Source organism: Rhinoraja longicauda, chromosome 1 (assembly GCF_053455715.1).
Source record: "Rhinoraja longicauda isolate Sanriku21f chromosome 1, sRhiLon1.1, whole genome shotgun sequence".
Classification (NCBI taxonomy): domain Eukaryota; kingdom Metazoa; phylum Chordata; class Chondrichthyes; order Rajiformes; family Arhynchobatidae; genus Rhinoraja; species Rhinoraja longicauda.
In genome coordinates, this window is record NC_135953.1 from 84,200,063 (window position 1) to 84,217,564 (window position 17,502).

At 41.8% G+C, this 17,502-nt stretch overlaps 1 protein-coding gene across 3 annotated transcripts; it reads right to left on the minus strand.

Moving 5' to 3' along the window:
* Positions 1-154: 154 nt before the first annotated feature.
* On the minus strand, positions 155-17,226 carry znf518b (zinc finger protein 518B). 3 transcript variants are annotated; one of them, XM_078401330.1, is made up of 3 exons: positions 16,823-17,226; positions 9,364-9,436; positions 155-7,508 (listed from the first exon to the last, which is right to left on the minus strand). In XM_078401330.1, exon 3 carries the CDS (start codon positions 7,206-7,208, stop codon positions 1,722-1,724), a length of 5,487 nt encoding a protein of 1,828 aa, XP_078257456.1. In that variant the 5' UTR covers positions 7,209-7,508; positions 9,364-9,436; positions 16,823-17,226; the 3' UTR covers positions 155-1,721. The 3 variants fall into 3 exon arrangements, with proteins under 3 accessions (XP_078257456.1, XP_078257446.1, XP_078257465.1); XM_078401320.1 differs by lacking the exon at positions 16,823-17,226 and adding an exon at positions 15,881-16,019; XM_078401339.1 differs by lacking the exon at positions 16,823-17,226 and adding an exon at positions 15,854-15,936.
* Positions 17,227-17,502: the final 276 nt, after the last annotated feature.

Below are 17,502 nucleotides of genomic sequence, written 5' to 3' on the forward strand. Positions count from 1 at the left end.
TTTGTCCTCTTTTCATCTCAAGCTTTTGTAATTTACTCAACACATCTGCCAACCAAACCCCTTCCCTTCTACCCACCTATGGCTTATCAAGCATTGTCCTGCCCCACTTCTATATTCCAGTTCTCCTCCCCCCCCCAATACAATCAGTCTGAAGAAGGGCCCCAACCTGAAACATTGTCTGTCCATTCCCTCCACAGATGCTGAGTGACCCACCGAGTTTGTCCAGCACTTTGTGTTTTGGTCAAGATTCCAACATCTGCAATCCTTGTCTCCTTGATATTGAAAAGTGATATTTATTTGGAACAAGTTTATATTTGTTCCCAACTATATCCAAATCTATCTTATTCTGTGCCAAAGATTGGTTATTTAATTAAAAACAAAGTTATAGAAGCAAAATTGTCACATAAAATGGAACACAGGTCATCCCAACTATTCAGTGATGCAGTCTCTCAGTTGTTACACAATGTCTTAAGACAAAACAAGCAAATAAAATGTGTCCACCTAAAGGAAAAACTGGAAACCTCAATTACAAATATTTATAATTGGTTTATAAATATATCAATGCAAAAATGATTCCTCAAATAATATTCAGGTTCAGAGTTTATATTAATAAATTACAATTGATGACATGAACATTAATTTAATTGAAAAAAGCAAGCATTTACACCCCACAGTTTGGGATTCCACTTTCACATTGGTACCACTGAAATTTAAAAGTTTTCAACAAATATCAGTGTTGGTGCTTCAATCTGTCTGTAATTAATTTAAACTTGTTTCATAGTGCGAAGCAAACACCGAAGTAAAGCAATGTTTCAAAACAAGAATATCTCTTCGTTTACTTTATTATGTCAAATATCAAAGACAAATGCAAGAAACATCAATTTTTTGAAACACTTAACTGTTGCGTTTAACCTAGTCTATATATTATTGACTGGAAATTCATCCATTTGGGAACACTACGTTTGCCACATCACTAGCCTCAACACATTGGACACTGTCTCCAATTATTAATTCAATTGAAATTAAATAATACAATTTTCAAATTAGTCAAATTTTGGAATAGTACCAAACTAAAACTCAATGCATTGTATACCAAATCTCAAATTCATTCCAATGTGGTGTACGCCACCACTACCATTTAATACTTCTGACGGGGATGAATTTCTAGGCATATTCTTCTAAACGGTGTGCACAAGACATTATCTGGTCTTATAGTTCAGGAGCGCAAATTCAACATTTCAATGAGTACACTAATGAGTTAATAAAATGGCAATGTAAAATATTTCAAAATTGTGCAAAAAAAGCACTCATTTCACAAGTTAGTTTTACCAAATCTACAAAATGTAAGTATAAGAGTAAAATTAATACAGAATTTAGCAGTCAAAATAATAAACCTCCAAATACAAATCTCTCATTTTACTTTCAGCATCTTTTTCTTGTGATCAGTATTACATTAGAACACTTAAATGTTGCTTCCAATTGTAGTTCTTCGGTGCTAGAGAATAGTTTTTCTTTTGACTTTTCTGTACTCTACATTTTACCAAAGGAACAATAGACTGCAGTCAGCTTATCTTTCATTGCTAAGGTCAATTTTACAGAGCCTAAAATAAGCATTTAAAGATTTCAAGCCAATAGGTAAGCTAAGATGAATAAATCCACATTGTGTGCACTCTAGGTAAAAACATCCAGACATCTTATATCTCTGGATCTGTAATTAAATATTACATATCCTTTGATATCCTTTTCAATACTTCAGCTCCATTTTCTGTAGTTTCCTGAAAGTTGGTAACATCATTCCAATCCCGGGTGGCTTCCATTAAATGGCGTTGTCCATGAGCAATCCATTCTTCTTGATCACAAAACATGCGACCACAAAACCAACAGTGGAATTTAAACTGCAACTGTTCATTCTGAATACTTTTCACAATCTGGTAGTTATTTTTATGAATCTTTTTGAGTTTCATTTTCAACATCAGCCTTTCCTTTACTGGACTGACCACCTTGCAGTTATGCCATTTATCCCGTAAAATACTTTGATTTCCAATCTCTTGTCTTTGCTGTTTTTTCTTTAAATTGAGAGAAATGACTGTTCTCTCAGATAAAACCACTTTAAGTACATGTCCTCTGTACTTGCCTATTGTTTGCATGACATTAGTTACTTCTTGAACATCTACATCTGGATGGTTTAACACAACTACAGGCTGATTACGGCGTGGGCATTTCACCAACTGACTGTCATCGAATGGCTTGAGTCTAAGTTTACGGGCAGTCTTTAATTGCTCACAGATATCAGTTGCAACAGAAGCAAGATGGTCTTGTTTTTCTATCAGTTTTAATAGTGTATTATGCTGTACTTGATCCGCTTTCCCTTTCCTCGTACATCGCTGCTTCAATGGCAATTCTTCACTGCACTTCACCTGCCGAGATTTCTGACGAGCAAGTGACTTAAATGAAGTAGCATCACAAGTGTTTGGTTGGTCAACTAAAACAGAAGACAATTTACAGCTCACGGTTGCCTGATATTTTGTCTTGGATGATGATTTATTTATGGAACCTAGTTCTTTTTGTATCTTTGCCACCAATGGTGCATGCATTTCTGATTTTGTTGCTGTGCTATCTGAAAATGTTGAGGAATAAAATACACTGAAGTTTTGTGACTGGTTGCCAGACTGGCAACCTAGCATAGATTCTTTTTGTTTGGAGTCATCAGCAGCACCTAGTACTCTAAGCACAATACCACTGGAAACAACCTTGTAAGTGGTTTCATGTTGAGAGCAGTCAGTATCTTTTATATAATGGTGAGGTGGTAGAGTACTTTCAGGATTAACTGGGGCTTTCACGGAACAGATTGGAAATGCAGTACATAAAGAAGAAACCTCTGACGTAGACTCCAATTGAGAAAGTGGATTCAGAATTTTCTGCCCTCTGCTGACACTTCCAGTTCCAATATTCCAAGGACAGTTTGGTTTATTGGTCTTAATTTCATCACTATTTTGAGAATTAACAGAATTGACTACACATTTAGTCTGATTAGATGCATCACCTTGTCTAGGAAAGCATTGACCTTGATTGAAGCTAGAAGATGACATAGAAAGAATGCTACTTATGTTACTAGGTGGCTTTAATTGAACTTTGGTAGGATTGCTTTGGTTATCTGTGGCTAATGATGTTGAGAGTGAAATACTGGGTATTTTTGTAGCAGGTGGAAGCGTTAACTTTTCTGTAAACTGCAGTGTTTCGCCAAGGCTATGTGATACATGTTCAAATATCTCAGCATCATGACCAGAATGAACATTTTTAGAATTTGCATTGGAATTGCAGCTTGAAGTAAACAAAGAATCTTTGTTTTCCAAACTAAGTTGGTGGCAGAGTTTCACAGAGGACATTGTACTAGTTATAGGCAAATCTTTTTGTAATCCTTCTGAGAAATGACATATGTTCTGATGAAAGGAATCCCTCTTAGAACTGATCACATTTGGTTCACAATTTTTTTTAAGCCCAACGTGATTCTGAACTTGTTCTTTAAAAGCATTTGTGGTTACCCCAGAGGGAGAAGGTGAAAGTAAAAAGCTGCTACTAATGTTATGTGAAACAGAAGTCTTCGCAAGTCCATCTACACCCAATGATTGAATGATCGGTAGTGATTTATTTTGAACAGATACATCATATGGAGATAGATTTGGAACATTTTGGTTTGGGGGTACGACAGGTTTAGTTCGGTGGTTTGGTCCAACCCCATTTAATGAATTTTCGGTGGAATCAGAGTTGGTATTTAATTGTTTCACCTGTACAAAATTATGCGCATGAGTGGAATGCTCCACTGCTGTGTTATTACCAGTTGAGGGAGACTGATCTAAACATACATTTGAACTGCTTTTACTTAAAGAAAATTCCTCAGAACACAAATCATCTGCATCCTGGAACACATGGACGTCATCATCAAACTGCTTAAATCTTTGAGCAGAAGAGCTATCGGCAATCTTTGTCAGTGACACCGGTGGTAATAAGGAAGGACACTCAGCCAAGTTTGTATTCCTGGATAATTTAAACGGGCTTCCACTTACCACTGACTGAACTGCTGTGGGACTGAGGCTTCCATTTCCAGATTTTGATGTATGCTCTGGATTCTTATGACTTAATGATTCACTTATATAACATCCCTTATTTGATTTTCTTTCTTCAAAGTTATTTGAGAGACTCATATTATCTGTCTGAATCAGAGAACATGGGTTAGGTTTTAGAATCTGCTCAGTAGCAAATGAAGGGCAAATGTTATCTCGGTCATTGTCCCATAGAATATTCTCTGGAACACCATTCGTACCACAACTAAGAGAAAAGACAGAGGAAATTACTGGCCACTGCATATCGACCAAATGGTTTTCAGCGGACATGATGCCTTCCACACACTGATTGCTGAAATCACCACAGTCTGAATTAACTGCAACGTCTTGCAATGTGCCCCGTGCGTACTGAGCATCAGGTTTAAGATATAAAAATCCCTCTTTAACTAGTTCATTGTTGTCATGCATTTTGCTCACGTTTGCCAGACTGCCAGTTGACTTAGTGCTCAATAGGTTGACAGCGGTTCCTGTCAAAAGAGGACAATTAGTATTTTCTTGTACATCTGTGCGTATTTTTGTATCCAACATCAGGTTGTGTTCCAATTTGATGTTATTGTTTTCATTAATTTCTCTATGTTCCAATACATTCAACTGCTGAAGAGGCAAGTTTGATGTCTTCCTGCTCTTTACACATGTTCTCACTGTAGAAAATGAATTGACAATGTGGGGAACTTCATCATAACCTCGCAAGCATGAATCAGATATATTTCTGGGATTCTGTGCAGCAGTAAAGCACATACTTTCATGTTCAGATCGACTTTTACAAGCTTCAAAATTAGTGAGTTGCTTGTTTGTAATACCAGTTCGCTGATTTTTCAAATACCCTGGGTGATTTGTATCTTTGGATACAAAGCTGGATTGTAGGGGTGGAAAGTTAGGTGTAACTTGATGACTACAGTCTTTAGAAAATGAAGTTGTGACATGACGACATGAGGTAGAAGATATCTGCAACGGTGTACGCATATCAGTATCACGTGACGTAGAGCATGGTGTAATACAAAGATTGGTTTTGGTTCCATCAACTGGCAAAGACTCCGCTGATCTGATTGCAGTTTTGCGACCAGAGCCCAATAATTGATAATCACCCACACAGGCACTTGCAACCTTAGGCAACTGTGCAAATGGTTTCCCAAATGTTTTGTTAATAGTGATAGCTTCTTCATTGTAATTAAGGGATTTATTGTTGAATCGTGATATGCTAGGTCGCTCTCCATTTGAGTTAGATTCTTGTTCTTCATTTGTTAAATACAAGTTTTTATTTTTCTGTACTTCCTTAGATCCAGAAAAAGTTAAGGATTCATTATCAAATTGATTAATTATCCCTTGAGTAACTAAACTTAAATTGGTTGTTGGGGTTTTGCTGTCCAAAACACCTTGCTGAAGACAAGGCACTGCTTTATTCAAAATATTTGGTGATACAAAGCCATTCTGCTGTAAATTCCATGCTGAGTCAATTGAAATCAACTGTCTACTTTGCAGGTGGTCTGCAGTTACCTTTTGCTTCCATTTTGGACTACTTTTGTTTCTAATCTCCAATGTGGAACAGCTTCTTCTCGTATCACCCAAAGACTGAGAATTTGAAAAGATTGTTTTAGTATTAATTCCCCTAATGTTCTGGTCAGCATTAAAACCTTCACTCAAAGGATCAAATTGGGAAAATAAATTGCAATCAACAGTTTTTGTGTGGAATGATGAAGAATTATTTGACATGCTGTTCTTTTGTGGATTTGCAATTTCTGTATTCATATCTTGTTGGGTTTCTTGTGACAAAAGGGCAGCCATTCCTGATGCATCAGAGCTTACAATGGGGCAAGCTGCTGCTGAGGCTTGTGGTATTAGCTTGAACACCAATTGCTGTTTTCCATTAACAGTTTTTATTTCTATTAGCTGAGCCAAACAATTTGAAGGAATAACCACTTGTGCTGGAGCAACCAACGTTAACGGAGTGCCAGGCTGTACAGAGTGTTTAGAAGATGCAAGTACCTGAAGGCGAATTTTTCTAGTATCAGTCGGAAAACAATTTAATTGTTTAGCATGTTCTGTAGTTTCCTCCCAGATCTGACTTTCACCAGGACCAGTGCTATCTGTCTGGGGAAGAACATCAATATCCAAGTCCTGGAAATGACAGGACATCTCATTAGGATTTCGAGCCAGATTAATTGAATCTGATATCTGATCATTCATGATTATATTGGCAGAATTGTCATTTTGTGCATTTGCTGTTTGCTTGCATTTTAAGCCATTAACAACAGGTTTAGGGAAGGCTTTCTTATGACCTTTCCTCATTGGTAGAACAAGGACAGAGCCACCATTTTTTACAATATCTCTGTGCACTCCCTTTGTATGTTTCACAACGTAATCCTTTCGGACTGCACCATAATCACAATACCTACACTTAAAAGGAAATGTTCCTGTATGTTGCACTGAGTGACGCTGGAATTCTCCCCTGGTGTAACAAACGTGATCACAACGTCCACATTTATACTGAATTTCATCGTGCCTCAGGATATGTTTTTGAAACTGAAGTGGATCTTTTGTTGAAAACCTGCATTTATTACAATACAGAGTACCTTTCTTCAAATGCCTAGTTTTATGAAGTTTCCTCACACCTGAGGACTGATCTTCCTTGCCATCACGAGGTTCTCCGTTTAATGGACTGTCTATGTTGTGTGCAATAGCATGTACATTCATTTGTTCCACATCATCCACAGTGAAACCACATCTGCTACAGACAAACATGGGCTTATCTTCAGGATGCTTTTGTTGGCAGTGTTCTTTCAGTTCTCTAAAGCTGAACTTCTGAGCATCTTTACAATTAACACAAAACATTAACATTTCAGTAATCTCTTTTCCATATCCTTCCCCATGATCGCACATTTCTATTCTCATTTTATTAATTCCAGGATTCTGTTTTGTCTTTTGCTGTGCAAGATCAAGAGGATTTTTCATTACTAAGGCCTTTCTTGCAGTCTGCTTTCTTCCAGTACCGCATTTCATTGAAGCATCTGAAATAAACGAAGCAAAACTCTCCTTTTGTGGTGGTCTCTCCATTTTTGGCAGCAGAACTCTTAACCATTTAAATTGCATTTTTTGAGTTTGCTCAAAATTTCAGCACATTGGTAAATATAGATTTCTGACAGTGCACAGTGTTGCATTTGGTCTTTTACTTCACACTGGCAGTTCCAAGCAATCATTTACAACGCTCCAAGTAACTGTTCCGAAATGTGCAACATTTTACAAGCCCAATAAAAATATGTCACTTGCTACAATACAAATGTAGATGAAATGTTTCCTTCCTGCATATGTTCTTTGAACTTTTTTGCACCACTGACTGAATTTGAAACTACCAGGATAGCTCATCTTCAATGGCATTGGAACGGTTTCACTCTGTAGAGGAAACAAAATAAACTAAGATAAAATCTTAGACTATAAATAGATGTTTCCTATGAACAATGAAAACAGCCATTTTTCCAAAATTACAATAAAAGTAAAAGGGTACATTTAATAACTATTGAATATTTCATTGTGTACAAAAGAACACCTGAAATCCACATCAGGAGAGCCCAAAATTCGCATAAACACTGCTCTACATACAGATCTTCTGAAACAAATTAGAAAGTAAAGACTGAAGAAGCATTTTAATGGAAGAAAGTCGAGTTGGAAATATTTAGGGAAGCCATCAGAGCCTAGAGCTTTGGCACCTTTAAAATCAAGGTGATTAGAATTGGAAACATTCATATATTGAGTATTGCAAGGAAAGAGCATACAAGAAAGATAAATTAAGATCAAGGATTAAAAAAAGGTTGACTGCTGGAGGAATTCTGTGCAGAGAAATGAACCTTTCTTCTGACTGAGTGTTTTAACATGATTTTTTTTGTTTTTGTTTAGCGATACAGAGCGGAAACAGTCCCTTCAGCCCACTGAGTCCACGCTGACCAAAAATCCCCATACATTGACGATATCCTCCATAATAGGAACAATGCACAATTTACAGAAGCCAAATTAACCCACAATCCTGTACATCTTTGTAGTGTGGGAGGAAACTGGAGCAGCCGGAGAAAATAAATGTGATCACAGGGAAAAGGTACAAATTCCATACTGACAGCACCCATAGTCAGAATCAAACCCAGGACTCTGGCGCTGTAACGCAGCAACTCTACCGCCGCGCCACCATGCCACTTAGGCCATTAGCAGGTCATGGACAATACTGAAAGTTGTAGAGGTGTAGTGGTGAATGGAGGATCACAGGCTTGATAAACAAGATTTTGAAAGTGCAGTTTTACATGAACGAGGAGGTACTTTTCTTCTCAATTTGCCCCTGGAAGCAGAGCTGGGAAGTGGGCAATTGGAACAGTATGAAGAGCAAGATAATGGTTTTATATATGATCGACTCAAGGTAGCAACACCATTTGACAGCAAATTTAAGGGGTTTTGGGACTTTAATTGGAGGGGAAGATTACAAGAGGAAATAATGGGCATCGAGGAGTTGACCATAATAAATTAAGATGAGGTTGAATTCATCAAGGAAGTTAAGTTTTGCAATGCAGCAGCTGAGACACAAAATAAAAATATTTCAGTGCAAATATTGAGAATAACTTAAAACTAATGCAGAATTTAAAGACACCCCCAATAAAACAGCTGGTGAAAATTAGCAGATCATGAAAGCAGAAGTGTATGCTACTCATGCACTTTAAAAAAAGAAATACCAAGCAATTCCTTCACACCTATAAAAGCACAGACATCAATTCCAGCTTTCCTTACAGGAAAATGGCATTCAAACTCAAAATTGCAACTCTCACAATTGAAAGAAAATTACACACAGAGACATAACCAAGCTGCAGATAAAAAAATTACATAATTACAGCATAAAACACTTAAGTTTCAATTTTCAACCGAGCACGCTCTTAAAGTCTGGAACAGGCCAGTTTTTTTTTTAAATTTCAAAATTAATTCATTCATTAAGAAGATGCCCTCAAAATAGAATATTACCCTTCTTTAAAAACCTAACCTTGAAATAATATAACCCATAATATAAATTAATTTTCTCTTACAGTGGTTATGGATCCATAGTTTTGACCTAGAATTTAAAGACTTTTAAACTATTTTTAAAAAATGTAGCTATTTAATTTGTTTAGATTTATGTGATGGAATCTTGATTAAATAGTAACAGATACAATTATATCAATTCATTGGGGGACATTTCTTTTGTCATATTTTCCATATTTACATTTGAGATTCGTACCTGGACATTAGGAGACTTATCCAGCAAATTTATAGTTCTTCATTTCAGCTGGAATCATATTCTGTCAAATATTCTGCAAATAGTAAAATAAGTAGTCGTATTACAACATCTTTCAACCACTTCATTGGACTGATCTTAGGCATGTCTTTAGGAATTCATGTCAACATCAGCTCAATATCTCAGATCTTTAAAATAGACTTTCAGGTCATCTACTATTATTCAAATTAGCCCTGATTTACTTGTAGGGATCATAGCATACTTTATTGAACAATAATACAACAAATGTTTAGCGAAAACCACAATGCTGGTGTAACTCAGCGGGTTAGGCAGCATCTCTGGAGAACATAGACAGGTGATATTTTGGCTGGAACCCTTCCGAATATCCATGTTTTCCGCAGATGCTGCTCAACCCGCCAAGCTCCTCCGGCATATTGTGTTTCATGTTCAAGATTCGGCATCTGCCGTTCCTGAGTTTACAAGAAGCGTTTTACAACAGTGATAAAAATTGTGAAGCTATTGGATATAACAAAAACTCTTGAACTTCTTGACTGTTCTTTTTGAAGAAGGAAACTTATCAATCTTATCCCAGTCTAGTCCGTGTGACCACAACCCTAGAAACACCTTTTTTCTATGAACTATCCTTTCCTGGGGACTAGCAACCCACTTAGCGACATCAAAGCACCACTAATGCTTCAACAACGTGCTGATATAGGTTTTGCAACATTACCTATCCTTGAAGAATACCTACATTCCAAGCAAACCATTTAGCAGGAATGCAACGAGACCTTGGTGTCCTTATACACCAGTCACTGAAAGTAAGCGTGCAGGTACAGTAGGCAGTGAAGAAAGCTAATGGCATGTTGGCCTTCATAACAAGAGTACAGGAGCAAAGAAGTCCTTCTGCAGTTGTATAGGGCCCTGGTGAGACCACATCTGGAGTATCATGTGCAGTTTTGGTCTCCTAATTTGGGGAAGGACATCCTTGCTGTAATAAAGTGCTTAAGTACAAGTTAAGATACAACGCATCATTTTAGTGAAGCACTTGCATCATAGGACCTGCAGTACATTACAGCTCCGAGCTGCTACATCTACTGCCTGATGTAGGCGAGTTCTTAATATTATAACTAACAAGCACTAACAAGCACTACAATTGGCAAGCATGCAATAGCCCATCTACACTTGCTATTGAGACAGTGCAGCGTGTGTTCACAAGATTAATCCCTGGGATGGCAGGACTGTCATATGGGGAAAGATTGGGCTTGTATTCACTGGAGTTTAGGATGAGAGGGGATCTTAAATAGAAAAAAATACAATTATAGTTGAGAAGAAACTTTTTCACCCAGAGAGTTGTGAATTTGTGGAATTCTCTGCCACAGAAGGCAGTGGAGGCCAATTCACTGGATGAATTTAAAAGAGAGTTAGATAGAGCTCCAGGGGCCAGTGGAATCAAGGGATATGGGGAGAAGGCAGGCACAGGTTACTGATTGTGAATGATCAGCCATGGTCACAATGAATGGCGGTGCTGGCTCGAAGGGCCAAATGGCCTCCTCCTGCACCTATTTTCTCTGTCATCAAAATACAGACACAAGAGTTTACAATGGAAACAACAGATGCAATTAATTAAAAATATGACCTAGCTCAAATAAGGTCATAAGACCATCACTAGCTATTATCATCACTTCAAATAATGCTTTCTGAACTTCTGCTGTTCACATGGAGAAGGGAGATCCCTTCATTAATGGGAAGCGAATCACAGGATTTTGCTCCATCAATATTGAAATAGGAATGCAAATCTAACTTATGTGCAACTTTTTGTTGGGAGGCAGGGAGAGGGAATCTTTAAAGTAATGACATTACTGTACTTATCCTTTGTGTTGACAAAACAACTTCAGAGATTTCCTACAGTACGTCTTATAGAGGCTACACAACACAATTACATTGCTTCAATGGAAGAGGTGGTAAAACTTTGTGATTATGTTGGGGTGACTGCCAGACACACAGGGTGCTTTGCACTGAGTGATATCCAGCTCAGCATTTCACCCGTCCAGAAGTGTTGTTTATCTCACATTCCTGATGCATCTTGCAAATGGTGGAAAGCTTGAGGAGTCAGGGACAAGTCACGCTACAAAACAGCCAAATTCTGCACTGCTCTCTGAAATTATGTTCCAATTGAATTCCTATTCAAAAGCATTCATCCAGGACATTGACAATGGGAGAAAGAGTGGCTATTTCCATCAAAGTATAGGAGATGCTGTAATGGTTTCTTCACACTGGTGTTTATCTTTATTCTCTAAAGTATGCCTTATAATTTATCAACCCTAGTCCAAATCTTCCAGAATGTATCACTACCCATGAAGAATTTTAATTATACTGAACCGTCATCATTTATTTCTATCCATATCATAGCGGGCTGGCAGTGTAGCAGTTGAAAGTGGCTGAGCATTGAGGTCCCCTGCAAATTATGTTCCTGGGGAAGAATTAACCTCAAGCATCTGTTCATGCATGATACTGAATTTAGCCACGGATAGATTGTCTTTAAAACCCCATGAACCAGGGCAGCTTGCAGTCAAACAAATTTAGCTAAATGTTGCTTGGATCTTGTGCCTGACCTCTGATCATAGAACAGTGCAGCACAGGAAAAGGCATTTCCTCCCATGATGTCTGCACTGAACATGATGCCAAATTAAACCAAATACTTCTGCATGCATATGATCCACATCCTTTTTATCCTGAATATCTATCTGCCTATCTGTGGAAGATAAATTAATATCCTTCCTTACTTAATTTTGATTGGAATTGAACAATGTAACGAAAGGGTGCTTGGATGCAACAATTGGCATCTCTCGTTGACCATGTGCAGAAGTGGTTCGTGGGAATTGGCAAAGTAAGATTAGACATATTACCTCTTGTCTGGGAATGTGTTGAAGGGCTGATGGTAAATGTAAACATTTACATTTACATCAGAATGGAGATGACCAATGTCCAGTACATTTTTGTGGTAATCTAGCTGATCAATCAAATGGAGATTGGTATGATGGGGGAAGTTATAAGCTATCTCTGACCCAATTATCTCTAAAATAGAAATGGTTTGGCAAGATGGGAGCACAATTAATATTTGCCATGGTAGTGCTATTAGTTATAGTTGGAGTGCGAAGTATAACTTTAAAATTGCTGGGAATAATAAAGAAATGGGCAGGGATGGAGAAAGAACACCAGCCCCTGGAGGAGGGAAAAGGTGTTAAGCAGAAAGAGGGAAATGAGGGACCTGTGCCTGTAATACCAAAGCAACTGACAGCAATATTTCTCCGACTCCTTGTAGAGAAGGCACCCCCGGTTGAGGAGCCACAGCTCCTTCGACAAGTCTAGCAGAAGCTCCTGATCCCTTAAATAAAAAACCATTGCATTTCTTAATTGGTGAAATCAGATGTGCAGCATTTACAACCCCCTCCTGGGGGATGTGCAAATGCTGCTGAAAAGCGCATATGGAACCTCAAGGGCTACCCTGAAAGATGGGTTTGCAGTTCCTCCCAGAGAAAATAGTGATTGGAGAACAAATGATGATCAACAGGCTCAGGAAAATGAGTCCCTCACTCACTGGCTGGCCCATAGAGGAAAGGAGGCTATAATGAGGGGAGCTAGTAAACATAGTGATATAGGGGAGGTGGTGAGATGTTTGCAAAACAAAGACGAGACGATCCCAGATTTTATAGCCCGATTTAAAAGTGGGAAAAACATGCCTCTAGTTCAAAATGGGCCTCAAGCTGTTCAAACTTTAGTAAATTGTTTGATGCCCCAACAGGCTCAAGCTTATAAACTGGCCACTGTCATCCGTGCCCCCCCCTCCTTGGACATCCCCATCAGTCAGTCAAATACGAATACTATTGGGGTTGCCGGTGTCCCGATGATAGAACCTTTATCAGAACCCACTCGTATTCAGGTAAATGGTAAGCCGCTTACTGATACTTTTATTATCTCTAGAACAGCCCCACTCCCGTTACTGGGAAGAAAGGCTCGGTGCAAACTAGAGCAGTCTTACACGGTACTGCAGATGGCATGTTTATGAAACTCCCTCAAATGCAGACCAATCAATTGCTAAATTTAATTAAGGTGGAAGAACAAGGACAAAGGATGCCCATCCTATATTGTTGGCAATTGACTAGCAATCCGTACAGTTAATTAATTCATCAAATCCATTGTGCTCTGCAAAGAGTGCAGGATTCAAAAGGCCAGTATTTACAGTATCTTGTCGAAACCAGCCAAGACCATAAGCGAACACATTGCACTGCATTATATACGCGCCTCCCTAATCAGGAATCGGGTACCAGGAAAGATTCTCCCCCGGTTGAATAAAATTGAGCAATTAACAGTGACCTCTTATTTGTTTTTTGGAGTTCCGGGATTAGGAATAGTGGTTCACCTCTCTCAAAACCAAAGGGATCGTTTTGAGTTAGGAGTCACTTCTGAGTCGCATTTCATTGTAGCGACCAGACCTCCAGCAACAGCGAAGGAAATATGAGAAATGATAATTTAAAAAAAGGGTGAAGGACAAACAGCCAATTCATGTTTTAAAGTTACCAATGACAGAAGGAGAAATCCAGATTGACTCCTTTATTGACACAGAAGGAAAGATCACATGGGTCAGAAAGGAGTGGGACACTATTTTTGAAAAGCAACAGCCGCCTACTGATCCGTCAAGTTTACCAATGGCTCTGGGCCAAGTACCCTCTGAACTATGGGCAAAGCATAAGAATTATGTGGGGAGAGTGCATTCAGCCCTGAACATAAAGTGACATTAAAAAAAGGTGCTGCCTTGCCATGTTTAAAACAGTATCGACTGACCCCAGAGGCTGAAGAAGGGATAGCGAGTCATTATATCTTTATTATAACAAGGAGTATTGATGAACACACAGAGTCCGTGTAATACCCCTATTCTGCCAAACCCAAAAATGGGAAGACATAATGAATGGCGTTTTGTCCAAGACCTGAGAGCTATCAATAAAATAGCGATCCCTTTTGCTCCTTTAGTAACTGACACCAATATTATTCTGTCATCTATGCCGGCAGAAGCCGACAGATTCCCCCCCTTGCATTCCCCATCCACCCACTGCCAAGCGATCTCTTTCCCGGCCAACACCAAGCCAACACACTAACCACTCTCGGACAACAAGACATTGCTGCAGTTGGGTTTGGGGTTGGAGGGAAGCGGGATCTGAGAGGCAGAGAAATACTCCACCTTGGAGGCTGGTGGGAGGGAGAGAGGGGTTCATTGCAAGGGGGCGTGGGAATCACAGTCCTGCCCCCTGGCGCTGGGTGGGAAACGTCTCGGGGGGTTGGGGGACGTTCTGACCGCCTTGTTTGCGGCTGGAGACGGGAGGGGGTTGGGGCTGGGGAGGTGAGGGGGTTGGGGCTGGGGAGGTGAGGGGGCTGGGGTTGGGGCTGGGGATGTGAGGGGGATGGGGCTGGGGAGGTGAGGGGCTGGGCAATGGGGAGGTGAGGTGAGGGGGCTGGGGAGGCGAGGGGGTTGGGGAGGTGAAGGGTGGGGCTTGGGAGGTGAGGGGATGGGGTTGGCGATGGGGAGGTGAGGGGGCGGGGGCTGGGGAGGTGAGGGGGTTGGGGATGGGGAGGTGAGGGGGTTGGGGATGGGGAGGTGAGGGGGATGGGGCTGGGGGGGTGAGGGGGTTGGGGATGGGGAGGTGAGGGGGTTGGGGCTGGGGAGGTGAGGGGGTTGGGGATGGGGAGGTGAGGGGGTTGGGGATGGGGAGGTGAGGGGGTTGGGGATGGGGAGATGGGGCTGGGGAGGTGAGGGGGTTGGGGATGGGGAGATGAGGGGATGGGGCTGGGGAGGTGAGGGGGTTGGGGATGGGGAGGTGAAGGGTGGGGCTTGGGAGGTGAGGGGATGGGGTTGGCGATGGGGAGGTGAGGGGGCGGGGTTGGCGATGGGCAGGTGAGGAGAGGGGGCTGGGGAGGTGAGGGGGTTGGGGATGGGGAGATGAGGGGATGGGGCTGGGGAGGTGAAGGGTGGGGCTTGGGAGGTGAGGGGATGGGGTTGGCGATGGGTAGGTGAGGGGAGGGGGCTGGGGAGGTGAGGGGGTTGGGGATGGGGAGATGAGGGGCTGGGGAGGAGGGGCTGTGGATTGGGGGGGGGGGCTGTGGATTGGGGGGTGAGGGGTTGGGGCTGGGATGGGGGGAGGTGGCTGGGGATGGGGGGGTGAGGAGAGGGGGGTGAGGAGAGGGGGCTGGGGAGGTGAGGGGCTGGGGAGGTGAGGGGCTGGGCAATGGGGAGGTGAGGGGAGGGGGCTGGGCAATGGGGGGGTGAGGAGGGGGGGCTGGGGATGGGGGCTCCCTGTGGGAGAGCGCGGCGCGAGTCGCCAGCCGCCACCAACTGCCGCTGCCCGCCGCCACCAACTGCCGCTGCTCCTCAGCCGCGGCTCCCGCGCTCTCCCCGTCCCCAGTAAAACAACTCCACCTCCCCCCCGCCATCATCACCCACCTCCCCCCTGTCAATGCAGACACTCACGGCTGCCCGGCGACAAGCGGACGCGCATCATCTCCCGTTGTCCACCGTCGACGATGGACAAGTAGTTCCGGGTTGGGAACTACTTGCCCGCCGCTCCGCCGCCGGCGGCGACTCGCCTCCTGGAGCCGCCATTGTGCACAACCGCCGCCGCCGGCCGGCCGACACTCCTATTGGCTGGGCGCGCGGTTATAGAATTCTACTGGCGAGCAGTGAGCCAACAACCAGTGACCCCTCCCCTCCCCTCCTCGTCCCCCCTCCTCTCCTCCCCCCTCTCCTGCTCCCCCCTCTCCTCCTCCCTCCCCCCTCTCCTCTACCGCTCTCCTCCCCCCTACTCTCTCCTCTCCCTACCCCCACTCCCTCTCCTCTCCCCCCCTTCCCCTCTCCAGACTGCAAAAACAAACCACCGACCTGTTTCCCTTTGCCACCATGTTAAACTGCAATGGAAATTAAAACAACATTTTGTTTATAACTTGACCCTTCATACAAGAGGGGGAGAAAAAATCCTAATCTGCTCAGACACGCAAATGCCAAAGTACCATACAAAGAAAAATAAAGCCATCACAATAAAACCTTTTTTTTTAAATAGAAGTGGGTAGAACCTGATCTGAATACATCGCATTGCAGCCCCGTACCTGAAAAACATGCAAAAACACTGCCGCTTTGTTAGCCGAATTCAGAAAATTTGCAAATTTTTCCTCTTGTTTAAAAGCGAATCTGGCTGAATAGACAACGAAGAGAACGGTACATTGTGCCATTTGTCGACAATATTTGAGCCAATGCAGACAAGTAGCGGCGTTTGATTTACACGGAATCGTCGTCTGTTTGGAATTCCGCTACCAACATTCGGAATTTAAAATTACATTCCTGCCGTGGCTGCTGCGGAATTCAGTCCGAGCAGGTTTGGTGGTAATCCATGCATGGCCAAGAATGGTCATAAAATACCTTTAGGTTCATTGCACAGATTGGAGACAAAATTCTTCAATCTTTGCGGACGATGACTGGCGTTTATATCGACGTGCATGCCTCCATCATCTCGTGTCTGAAGCAATTGGTAACCGTTTTACCAATCCACATTGTGATTTTCCAGGAAGTAACTTTCCCTTTGTCTAAAATCAATTTGTTTTAAAAGTCCTCTGGTGAAGAATCACCAATTAAAAGGTTTCTTGACAAGATTGAAGAAAATGTTTTATGTTGTAATAATATTTTATACCAACCAGATAAGAAATTCTGGACACACCAGTCTTTGTTTTAAATTATGCCCGTCGATCGAGTAGAATGGTTGGTTATTATTTAGGTTGAGTGTTCATCGACTCTCAATGTAATGATTAGCCATGGGGAAGCGGCAGTTGGAGTCTATTCTCGCCGGCGTTCAAATCCATATCCTGTTTTGCCCATCATAGATAGACCAACTACGTGCGCTCGAGTATACTGAGAGTGAATCAACCCAACTCGCACCCGGGGACTTCCTCCGCGTCCGGCGACACGTTGACAAGTTGGAAGTTTCTGACGTTTCTGCCGACTTTTGTAAACCAACTAGGCATCGGTTAATAACTTTTAGGATACGCAGTGGATAACTATCGAAGGGCCGAGCTTAAAACTCAAGTACACAGGCATGAACATCA

Coding starts and splice junctions, on each gene's coding strand:
- znf518b (XM_078401330.1), bottom strand. CDS start 7,208: ATGCAATTTAAATGGTTAAGAGTTCTGCTGCCAAAAATGGAGAGACCA.